This window comes from Sturnus vulgaris, chromosome 1, assembly GCF_052056855.1.
Source record: "Sturnus vulgaris isolate bStuVul1 chromosome 1, bStuVul1.hap1, whole genome shotgun sequence".
Taxonomy (NCBI): Eukaryota; Metazoa; Chordata; class Aves; order Passeriformes; family Sturnidae; genus Sturnus; species Sturnus vulgaris.
The window spans coordinates 130,929,715-130,941,301 of NC_142243.1; the positions used below are offsets into that span (position 1 = coordinate 130,929,715).

An 11,587-nucleotide genomic window follows, 5' to 3' on the forward strand; every position below is an offset into this window, starting at 1 on the left:
CAGAAAACATTACAAAAACCTGGTTTTGTAGCTTCATCTTGCACTATATAAGGTGATTACATAAATCTCTTCAACCATTTTATTTCTTTCCTTTAGTAGAATTGAGATTCACTAATAGCTGTGATGCCTAAACACTAAACTGACAAAAATTTGCCACAGGAAAACAAGCTGAACTACAATAATAAACAAATATGTTTTGTACCTAAGGTATAACATGCTATGACAGAACTGAATCCATAGGAGCAGGCACCATCCTTGCAACATGCCTTTGAAAAAAACATAGGCAACAGAAACCATGCAATGTCAGTAGCACAAAATAATCTCACACTTTACAGTAGGAAATGCACTCTAACAACTAAGTAGTATTTCTTCACATGTATTTCTTCATATCAAATGAGAGCCAGATCATTATGTAGTAGGTATTCTCCTTCTTTGATAGGAAAGCATTCTGTTGCCTACTATCAGACACATAATTTTCTAATTGTTTTCCTTATTTAGATATATCTTCTCACCAGAGACCTTTATAGGAGCTTTTCTTTGTATTTGTATTTCATGAATAAGCAAATATGAAATACACCACGTTATATCTATATTTTCCTTGACTAATATTTCACCCACTAATCATCTTCATCACCTGATTAAGTAACTCCTCTCCATCTTTCTAACAATTTCAGTTTGAACTCCTTGTTCTAACAAAAGTCCAGTTCATTTCATTGATATCCTACGTAAGAGTGAGATTCAGAATTTAAGTAACTGAGAATCATGCATAGTGATTGTAACTTAAATCAATGCAGAAGATCCTGTAAATTCCTGTTAGGACATATGGCACTATTGATATCAAAACCACCTTAATTGCTTTTCCATAGTTTTCAGCTTGCATTTTAATGAACTATAAAAGTATTGTGTTTTGCCTATAAACCTCACAACCAAGTCCAAGTTCAAAAGTATGTAAAAAGGTGATATTGGAGGATTTTTTCCCTTCCCAAATGTTTATTTCTTTTCAGTTGCCAGCTGAAGAATTAAACTGGTCTGGTTTTAAGCCTAAAAGACTAAGAGCTTATGGAATAAAAGGTCATGCCTTACCATTTAGCAGGAGCTGGAGGCTAATTGTAAATAAACAATGAAAACAACGGGGTTCTCAGAAACTTATTACCATGGAGGAAACTGATTTTATTTTTCTGAAGTTTGGATTCCACTCTGTTTTGTTTCACAATATGCAATTTAACCATCCCACTTTTTAAAATGGGAGATGACTGTATTGTTTTAAAGATCTGCTCATATTAAAATAAGAGTCATTTTAAGACCTCCCCTAGGGATTCAAGTTCATACATTTAGCAATAGAAGGAGGAAAACAGCATAACTGTCAGCTTGAGGAGAGAGATGATGAGGCGTGCTTTCTTTCTAGTGTTTCCCACACCACAGATAGAGTCAATGAAACTAGGTGGAATTCTGAAATCACTTTCCTCGACAGGGCTTAGGCAGATACTCATCTGAGTAAGAGTAAGCAGCATTATGTTCCAGAGACCAATTGTATTCCAGATGCATGCTGATCCTGTCTTCTGATCAAGGTATTTTTGTTTCAGTAACCATTTTTCCCATAACAAAATGGTAACATTTGGTAACATTTTTTTATATTGGATATTTAATAGTTAATTAAATAAAAACATACTTATTATTCAAGTACATACAAAAACTAGTGGATAACATTGGGAGATAAATTTGCAGAACAATCCCAGCTCAATGGTTTGGCTTAGGAAGGCAAATATATATATATTACATATACACACTAAATGGATTACACTTGTGAAAGACCATCTATAGACACACCCAGTAACACACAAAGGAACGAGACACACAAAATATTATTACTGCAGTAAGGAGCCCAGTAGGGGGAAGAGGTAGTCTGTTGCTCTATCACTTTTTAAGCAACAATTAGTTTCCATGTGTTTGATTCAGTTTTATATTTGGAATGTTATTTTCATAAATGTTATTCCATTCACTATCTCATTGATGGATATCTTCCCCTGTTAGGGTACAGAAATAGTTGAAAACAGCAGCAAAACTCAACGCTGATGACAGTCTTTCACTAGTATACTTAAGGAAGTTACGTTCTGGACCAATAGTGCAGCTCTAAAAGAAGGAGCTAAGAGTGTAATCCGTAGTTTTTCTCATGATGTCAGAAACAAAGTCTCACAAAAATGCTACTGGTATTCAATGAACTTTGAAAATTAATGCTAAAAGCCTCCTTCAGGTACGACTGAGTCCTAGATTTCATCATCATTTCTTAACCTATCAGTTACAATCATCTCTCATGAAGCCTTAGCACAAAACTCTCACCAATACAGAGTGCAAGAGTGCCCCTCTCACGTATCATATCAGAATCCTACTCTGCTGTGTCTATTACATGAAATACTGTATACATTAATACATTTCAGGATAGACAGATGCGTTCAGCTATCATTGGAAACTTGAAGAATTCATTCATTTTTGGCTAAAAGAAATCTGACAGCAAGAAAACCAAATTACAAGGAACAGAAATGTTCATACAAGCTTGTAAATTTCAGCTTTGTGTTTTACTTTTAAAAGGAAACATTATTATTTAATGTCTTTGAGCTATAGTAGTATCTCTTAAGAAGGGCCCTGGCACACAGCACTGAAACAAAACAAAAATTCAACAAGACTGCACAGATTTTACTTATCAATCAGGAAAGCTGATTAAACAAGACAGAACAAGAGGAAATAAATCATCTCCACATTTTATAATGTTCAACAGGTATTATCTGTATTTTATTTAAAGACAAGAAAGAATGAAAAGTAAATCTACTTTCCAACAATCCTAAGCACTTTTTTCAGTGACATTTCATTCAGCTATATGTACACTACTTCTCTCTTGAAGCCTACTTTGCATATTTATTCTTATTGTCATAAGAAATCTTTGTTATATTTTCACTATTTACTCTGAAGTGCAACTGCTTAATACACTTGTGCTGACATGCAGAGTTTTACAGCACAATACATACATGCTGCTGCCAAGTCCTCTGCCTCAAATTTCCCATGCTTTTAGCCTTTGCTTTTCCCAGCAAAAAGAGAATTGAATTTTCAGCACTATCCAAACAATGTGAACACACCAAATGGCTGTTCTGGGGCAAATCTGAGGTTCATTTAGACCAGGATCATGTCACTAGCAGTGGTCAAAGGCAGTGACCTAGGAAAAAGTCCTATATTAGGACAACTCTCAAAAAATCAAGCAATCCCCTGGAACACTCTTCTGGCTCCCAGCAATGTGTGGCTCAAAGACTTACATATGAAAAGACTGGAAGCGTTGGCATATGATAACACTCTGTTTTCAGAAAGGCTGGAAAGAAAAGCAGGAGATGGCATATTTCAAAAAGGAGAAATATGTGCCCTCATCACACATACATGCCACTTCATTCTATCCAACAGTATTTCTTGCTCCTGATATTGCCTTTACCCTCAAAATGTGCTGTTTTCCATATGGAAGAGGTGGCAAGAATGAAAGTGTTTCCCTTCTTTCCTCAGAAAACCTCATCCTGACTGGAGCTGGCCTCCTGTTCATATTCCACTTGACTAAACCAATCTTTTTCTCCTCCCACACTAGCTCCATCTGCCGCCCGTCTCTCCAGCAGAGCCAGATGCCAGCAAAGCAGACTGCTGTGGGAGGAGAAAGTTCTGTCGCTGGAATTTCATCCCTATACTCTGCAGGGGGCCAGCCTGTGAAGCATGGGGAGGATACAGAGAGCAACTTCCTTTCTTCCAAGCTCCTTCCTCTGCTCATCAGTAAAGAAGGCAGCTGAGGACATGAGCAGAAGGATAAAACGTCATTGTGTGCTCTTAAACATGCAGCTTTAATATTCATATAGCAGAAGTGTCACAACTGTACTCCAGACTTGAGCATGGTACACACCAGATAAACATGTGAGAAGATGAGTCCTAACTCCAAAGACCTTACAATCCAACATTGCATATTTGTGATAAGGGTCAAATGAGTGACTAGAGCACAGATGACAGCGAAAAAAGACTTGGATTTATAATAAAGAAAGAATTTAATGATGGAGTAAAAAGACAGTATTTTCTGGAGAGATGGAAGTCAAAGAAAGAATCAATGGATGAATGTTGTTAAGCTGAGAGAATTGCAAACTGCCTGTAGAGAAGGAAAGAGTAGGATGCAAACAGACATGGAGAAAGAAAATGCGAGTTCTTTATACAATTGATATGATCTTGCACGAGACAGAGGGAGAACACATACAGGTAAGAACTTTAGACAAACAATCTAGGAACAGAGCAGGATCTGCATGAGCAATCTCATCAGAGAAAGGAGCAAGAATGTGTGTCACTGAGTGAGAACAAGAGCTCATATAAAACAAGCAAGTGTGCATATGTGTGAGACAGGGACACAGACTTCATTTTTCTGAGATAAAAGATCATGGGAACACAGGAGACTAAGGAGATTATATAAAAAAAAGCTGGTGTACGGGTGCAGCAGAAAGTTTTGAGTGGGGTTGGCCGGACAGATGGAAGTAAAGGTACAGAGTGACCTAAGAGAATACCAGAATTACGTATAAGAAGTTAGACAGCACATATAAATTACAGAGACATAACAAGAAAAATCAATATGTTGAATTGCCATGGAGAAGAAGAAGGGAATAGACACATCCTACTGCAGTAGAGTAGCGGATCACAGCAGAACAAATGAAGTGACAGGATGGAGAAAAAGGAGAAAAGAATATATGCAAAGATGATAAAAGTCAGCAAAGAAACATTAGATAAGTGAAAGCACTATGTAAAAACTCCTAATGGGGAAACTGGGAGTGTAGACAAAGGTGACTGGAAATGGACGGTCACTGTAAGTGTAAACTCTTAGGGTTTGCCCCATCTTGGTATCCCCACATTTTAATCTTCATTTCCTCTCAGAAAAATACTGTTTCCTTGTCCTCCACACCCCCTAACTTCCGAGCTGTAGTTGCACCTTTATGCCATTTGTTTCACTATTTCTAGTGGCAACTCTTTTTCTTACGTCTACATGGGAAAATGATTTTTTTTTCAGATAGTCTACCACAAAGAAACGTGCCAAAAATCTCAAGTTTCTTTCGTCCTGTCCCCATAACGCTCTTTCATTCATTCCTCAAAAAAAAACCAAAAAACCAAAAAAAAAAATAAAAAAAACCAAACCAAACCAAAAAAGGCTGGGAAAACTCAGAAAGACAGTGGTATCTTAAGTCCAAAACATTCAGCGAACGTTTCCTGAGCTGCATGTACATCCTGTGCCCCAGGTTTCCTCCGTGCCCGTGCGAGGGTTTCCCGTCTCCGGCGGGCTGCGTTCCAGCGCCCGGCATCGCGCTGCCGGGATAACGGGATCTCCGGCTGAAACGCATCCATCAGGCGGGGCAGCGCGGGGAGGGGAGCTAGCTACCGGCTGCTGGAAGGAAAGCCTACACAGACGTATGCCCTGGCTGCTGGAAGACATGGCTGGCTGGCTATTTGATTTGATTTGAGGGACATGAAAAAAGGGAAGGGAGGAAAGGGAGAGGGGGAAGCACACACGCTCGCACACGCATCCGGCTGATCTTACCTCCACATTGAAATACTGCTCCGCTTTGCACACTGTAGCACATAAAATCCAAATGAAGGTTTGCAAGAAAAACACCCTGGACTGAGACACGAAATCCAACCGGCTTCCAGTGCTGGATGCGAGTACGATCATAGTGAACTGTGCTTCAGCGGGTGGAAGATCTCTCTTTCTCTCTCTTTGCCTTTAACAAATGCACAAACAAACCAACCTCCCCCGTGTCGGTGAAGAGCCCGTAGCGCAGGTTCACCCACGGCGGGGAGGAGGAGAAGAGAAGGAGGAGGAGGAGCAGACACTTCACAGCACAGGCGGCGGCGCGGCAGGGTCAGCTCTCGCTCATCCTCACCACCAGCCCCATAAAGAGCGAATGTGGCGTCCGAGTGCAGCCGCTGCTCCTGCACGACTCCTCTCTGCCCAGCAGCAGCAGCCGCCTCCCCGTGTCCTCCCTCCGCTCCCGCCCGCTCCCGCCTCCTCCACCTCCTCCGCCTCTCCTCCTCCTTTCCTGCCTCCTCCCCTTCAGCCTCCGCCTCCTCCCGGGGAAGGCGGGCCGGCTTGGCTTGGCTCGGCTCGGCCCGGGGCTGCGTGCTGTGGCGTGGCCCGGCCCGGCGCGGCCCGGCTCGGCTCGGCTCGGCTTGGCTCTGCTGCCTGCCGTGGCCCGGCTCGGCTCAGCTCCCTGCCCTGCCCTGCCTCGCCTCGCCCCCCGCCGCTCCCCTCCACTCCAGAATGTTCAGCCGAAACCTACATGGCCCCGCCCCGTAGGCGGCCTAGAGGCGACGGCCCCACCAGGCGGCCCCGGCGCGCCAGAGCCGCACGGCCGCGCTCGCCGAGCCCCGGCCCGGAGCCTCCCCGGGCGGCAGCTGGGAACCACCGGGTGCTGGGGACCGCCGGGTGCTGGGCCAGCGGCCTTTCCCCACGGCCCCGTCCCCAGGAGCCGCACGAGTGCCGGAGCCTCCCCGCCTTCCTCACGGGAGGCGCCCGGCGCGGAGCGAGCGCCCCGAGCCACCCGCGGTACCCGTGCCCGGGCAGCGCCGCGCTCCCTGCCCCTGGTGCTGCCTGGGGGGAAAATCTGTTTAATGCGTCCGAAAACATGGCCATACACTTAAGGGAAAACAGCGTGTGCAATCCTATAGAACCAACTAACTTCACGCTGAATATTGTCATATTCAAAATGCCTTGTGGTTACGACAGTTCAACTACTCTTGCAGTGATTTAATGGTAAGCGGGACTTTATCCGCATAAATATATATTATTATATATTTGACATATGGCCTTTTGATATGTCATCCAGTGAAAGGAAGGTGAGATTCACCGTACATCAGTGGACATATTGCCATAATGCATCTTGGGGGGGAAAAGGGGAGGGGAGAAAACCCCCCAAAAAACCCAAAGTCCCAACTTTACTGACAAAAAACCCCCAAACCAAACCAACCAACCAACCAAACAAAACCCTTAATCATTATATGATCAGGATGAAGACGTACCCAATGTGAAATTTCCATATTCTGATAATTGAAGCCAATGGCTGAAATTAAAACACGTGCAGGCTAGATGTACACAATTTTGGCAGCACCTAGTAGCAGAGTGTAGGACTGTATTAGGTTATCTACCTTTTGGCATCTTAAGAATAAGGCAGTTATATGAAGAAGTCATGATCTGCCTAATCAAAAGTAATCCTGTTTAAGCAGAATTCCTTATGTAATATACTTTTTTGATGTTAAGTGCTTGATCTAAAAGCATTTCCTGTTCTTCTGATCGTTTATTATGTGAATTATGAAATTATGAAATACAGAGTTGTCGGAAAGCTAAAAGGACCTATTGGCACTTTGGTGACAAATATGGGAAGTAAAATTAATAATTAAGAACAAGTTAAAGAAATATCTTGGAAGAAGCAGGAAAAAACGTGATACTGACGCATGCAAATTATATTTGGGAAGAAAAAAAGTAAAATTAAACGGATACTGGTAAAATAACAGCACTTCAGAAAATAATCTAGGAGCTGTAGTGTAAATATGAGTCAGCAATGTGCTACCGTTAAAGAAAAAATACAGTGTCACTGTGGAGTGTATTAATATGTGTGCAGTACATCTGACAGGACAAATTATCTTTCTGCAAAGGGTTGATGAAGCCAATTGTGTTTGGTCTCAAACTGAAGACAGTCCAGAGGAAAATTACAAAATTAGAGCACGTAGAAAGTTGGAGATGGGTATAGAAGCTGAAAGAACACTTGTTGAAGAAGATAGAAATAAACAATCTCTTCATGTGGTAAGCAGTGCTGTGAAAAGGACAGAAATTTCATTCTTTCTGGGGGAAAAAAAAAGAATAAATTATTCATAAAGTTCAGATTCAATGTTGGACAAATCTTTCTAAAGTGTTACGGTTTATATACTGAAATATATGTGTTTTTATATGTACTGGAACACAATAATGTCCCAAATTTAGCATTTGGAACAAGATACCGACATAGTGGAAATGTGGAATTTCTTCCATATGTAGGTTTGATAGGCAAGATTATTATAGTCAACCTCTCTATTCTTAGGGAAGTGGATTGTATTATGAGATCTAGTAAACTTTTTTACTTCTAGCAAAAGTAATTCAGTAATTTCTTTCCTTTTATTACTGTGAATTCATCACTGTAACTGGTATGAAGGAAACACTAACTTTGTACTGTCTCTATTGTTTTTCCTCTTTCCCAAAGGGACTATGTGTGTTCCCTCAGCAAACACTAGCTCTGTGTTTGCCGATCTGTTTTGTAGAATCTGCCATTACTGCAATATCCAGAAATTGAAATAGATAAGTTATTGTAAGAGGAATTTCATTTGTCTGCCCTGCCAGGACTGCTGTGGCTATTTATTGTGAAAAGCACAGGGCCATAAATACATCCACCTCCTTCCTTTGCACTGTATCCATTGAAAGAAAGAAGAAGAAAAGCAATGGTATGAAGAGAATGGTGGACAAGGAAGGCACATGAATATCTCTTAAGTGTGTTTGAGGAAGAGAGAGAAAGATCACACAGGTAGAGGGAGATAGGTAAGGAAAGTGAGTAGCAATGTATGAATAGGAACACCAAGGGAGAGACGAGGCATATGAAGGACAGAAAAGATATTTGAAGTGAAAAATATCATTCAAGAATGCTTGTGTAAGTGAAGAAATGCCAGAAATGGTGGGAAAGGGCTTTGAATATTTATGAGTAAGCTTCGGGCAGAAAAATACAAGAAGAGGGTCAGAGCCTCATGAGAAATGTAAGAAGGAAAAATAAAATAGATAAGAATTATAATCTCTATACAGAGCACTGTTTGTACTTATGTGTGTATGGGATTATGATAGAGATTAAAGAAAAGACAGAAAAAGCAACAAAGATGAAAGAGTAAGTAAACAAGTGAAGGAAGAAAGCAGAATAATTGAAATAGGAAAGAAATGCGAAGTGTTTGTTGAAGTGCTTGAGTGATTCAAGTCATGTACTTTATAAGCATCTTAGAGATTTTTATCTTTATCAAATACCCATATGTTTTTTTTATATTCTTGCCTATGGCAGTTATCAGCAGTAATTAATAAGCAGTGAGCCGGTTTGTATGGAAGCAAAATTGAAAAACTTAAAGTTTTAGTTCTAAAATTTCAGCCGTTTAAAAAAGCAGGAAGAGATCTCTTTCTCTACTGTGTTACCAGTCAGCCTATATATTGTCAGAGTTTCTTAAACTCTAGAATATATCTTTTATGGATGACTGTAGTCACAGGTTTGCAATTTATGAAAGGAGAATCTGACATGGATATGATACAGTCCCATGTTCATCTTTGAATACAAGGCAAAAATCCTTCACTGTTCTGTTTGCAAATTATGAATAGAAATTCACTAAAAAAATATTTAAAATTAAAAAAAAGAAAATATTACATGTTGTCCTTTCTACACTTTGTGTTGCTTAGCTGCAGTTAGTACCAGCTGGAACTTTTAGAAAAGAGAGCTTTATTACAAGATACAGCAAACTGCAAAGAGTGAAGGTAGGTATCACGTATTTCACACTGTTATATTTAGTTGTGGTTTGCAAAAGATTTTCTAAACACCTTGCCTTTTATTCGTGGAATGAGATTTTCATAGATGTGTCCGTATGAATTTTGTTTGACTATTTGAAAGGTCCTACGGGCTGTGAAGGCAATGAACGAGTTTAACAGCATAGGAGAAATTATTACATTGAATATATATTCCTGTCAGGATCACATTCATATTGCCTGTGTTCAGGTATCTGTTTACCCAAAGTTCACTGTAGGTATAAGGTTATTCTGTCAGGAAGTAGAACTGACACTGTCAGTGCACTTTTCTAGGTTGTCTTACAGCTCCATCGATGGCTTTGTAAAGAACTTAAGTAAAGATAACAAGAAATGACAATGTAAAACCTCACACATATTTGTAGAATCACAAGGATAATGCTTAGAGTCATAAAAATCAGTAATATTTCAGAATATTTTGGTTCACGTATGGTTGGCGTTTTTGACAAAGAGCCAGTGAAGTCAGAGAGGAAGAAAATCTGAAAGGGTAAGGGTTTTTTTTAAAGGAAGTTTTAAATTTAATTTCTAATTCATAAAACCATAATATCATAGAATAATTTAGGTTAAATGAGACATTTAAAGTCATGTCCAACTCTGTACAAAGCAGAGGAAACTCAGGTTACTTTGGTGCTTGCTCAGGGAGTTAGGAATCAAGTTAGTCTAACCCAATCATAATTTTCTCATCTTCAATGTGATTTCTCTGTCTCAGGGAGCTATTTTGAGAGTAAAACCTCTTCCTGTGAGGCATTTGTGAGGCTTTCAGTTATTTTGGTCTCTGTAGAGACAACACCCATTTCAACAAGTAGAGCAGGTATCTCCTAATCTCTTGAAGGCAGGAGAAGTGGTCAAGAGAAATAGAAAATAGAATTCTGCAGCTGCATGCTGAGAGAAAGACATTTGAAAGAGAGAGAACATAGAGTTAGAAAGAGAAATGGCTTCTGGAAGAAAATCATCAATAACTATACAGTAATTTTTAAAATCTCTTTTTTAATAACATTTTTAGAAAAGTGAGTTATTATTGGGTTAGTGAAGAAGAGGTAAAAAAATACACTGGAGCAGTCAAGTCCTTACTTCTTTATTCTGTGAAACCATTCACATGAAACTTTATTTTCTTTGCTTCATGACAATCTTCATGCTGCTTTTTTCTCTCTCACTCTTGATGCCTTGTCTCCATGCTTTCTGATTTTTTTCTTTCTTGCAGAGGAAGAAAGGCCTATTCAATCATCAAGTCTATAAAAAATTCCCCAAAATGTTTATCTCAAATTAGAGGATTCTTTACAGCCAAAAGCTTATCAGCAGTCCATCTGTCCTTTGGACTGTGCTGGTGATTATTCATTGAGTTTACAGTAGGATCTGAATGTTAGTCCAGTGATTGTTGCATAATTTTAACAATCTCCTTCATTTTTGTAAGGTCTTCTGTGTTTAAGAATGATACTGCTATTAGGTAAGAGAAGAACACAGTATGTGAAACAGAAAAAATAATACAGATCAATGTCAGATGAGTCTGACAAATTTGAGGCGAAAGACACGAGGAGTTCCAAGAGGATACACAAGCACAGTTAAATGGCTTGAAAAGTAACCAGGTCCTCTAAGAAATATTGCAGGGTTTGGTCAAGAAAGACACAAACAGGTGTCTGTCATAATTATTATGTTTAAAGATCTAGTTAATAGATGGCTTCTACAATGTAAATACAAAGGCCTCCGTAGCTCTATATCAATTTGAATCTTAAAGGGAAAATAAATATTCCAGGTTTTGTGTTGCTCAAACCCAGCTGGAAATTCCACATCAAGATAGCTGAAAATAAGCACTTTTAAAACTAGTCTATTAATTAACGTCCCTATAGAAACTATATTTAGAACTTGTGTCATTTGTTTCATTATCCACAAAAATGAATTGTATATTTTCTCTTTCTAGCTCTCGACATCCTTAATACATTTTTCCCGTATGTTTACAGCATAAGT

The 11,587-nt window shown here is 39.7% G+C and overlaps 1 protein-coding gene across 1 annotated transcript in view; it reads right to left on the minus strand.

The window, feature by feature from the left end:
• The window catches only part of MMP16 (matrix metallopeptidase 16), a 172,663-nt gene extending 166,665 nt beyond the window's left edge, over nt 1-5,998 (minus strand). Inside the window, exon 1 of the mRNA XM_014870751.2 lies at nt 5,591-5,998. Coding sequence (XP_014726237.1) covers nt 5,591-5,722 — 132 coding nt within the window. The 5' untranslated portion in view covers nt 5,723-5,998. The remainder of the gene's footprint in view (nt 1-5,590) is intronic.
• Between the last annotated feature and the right edge of the window lie 5,589 nt (nt 5,999-11,587).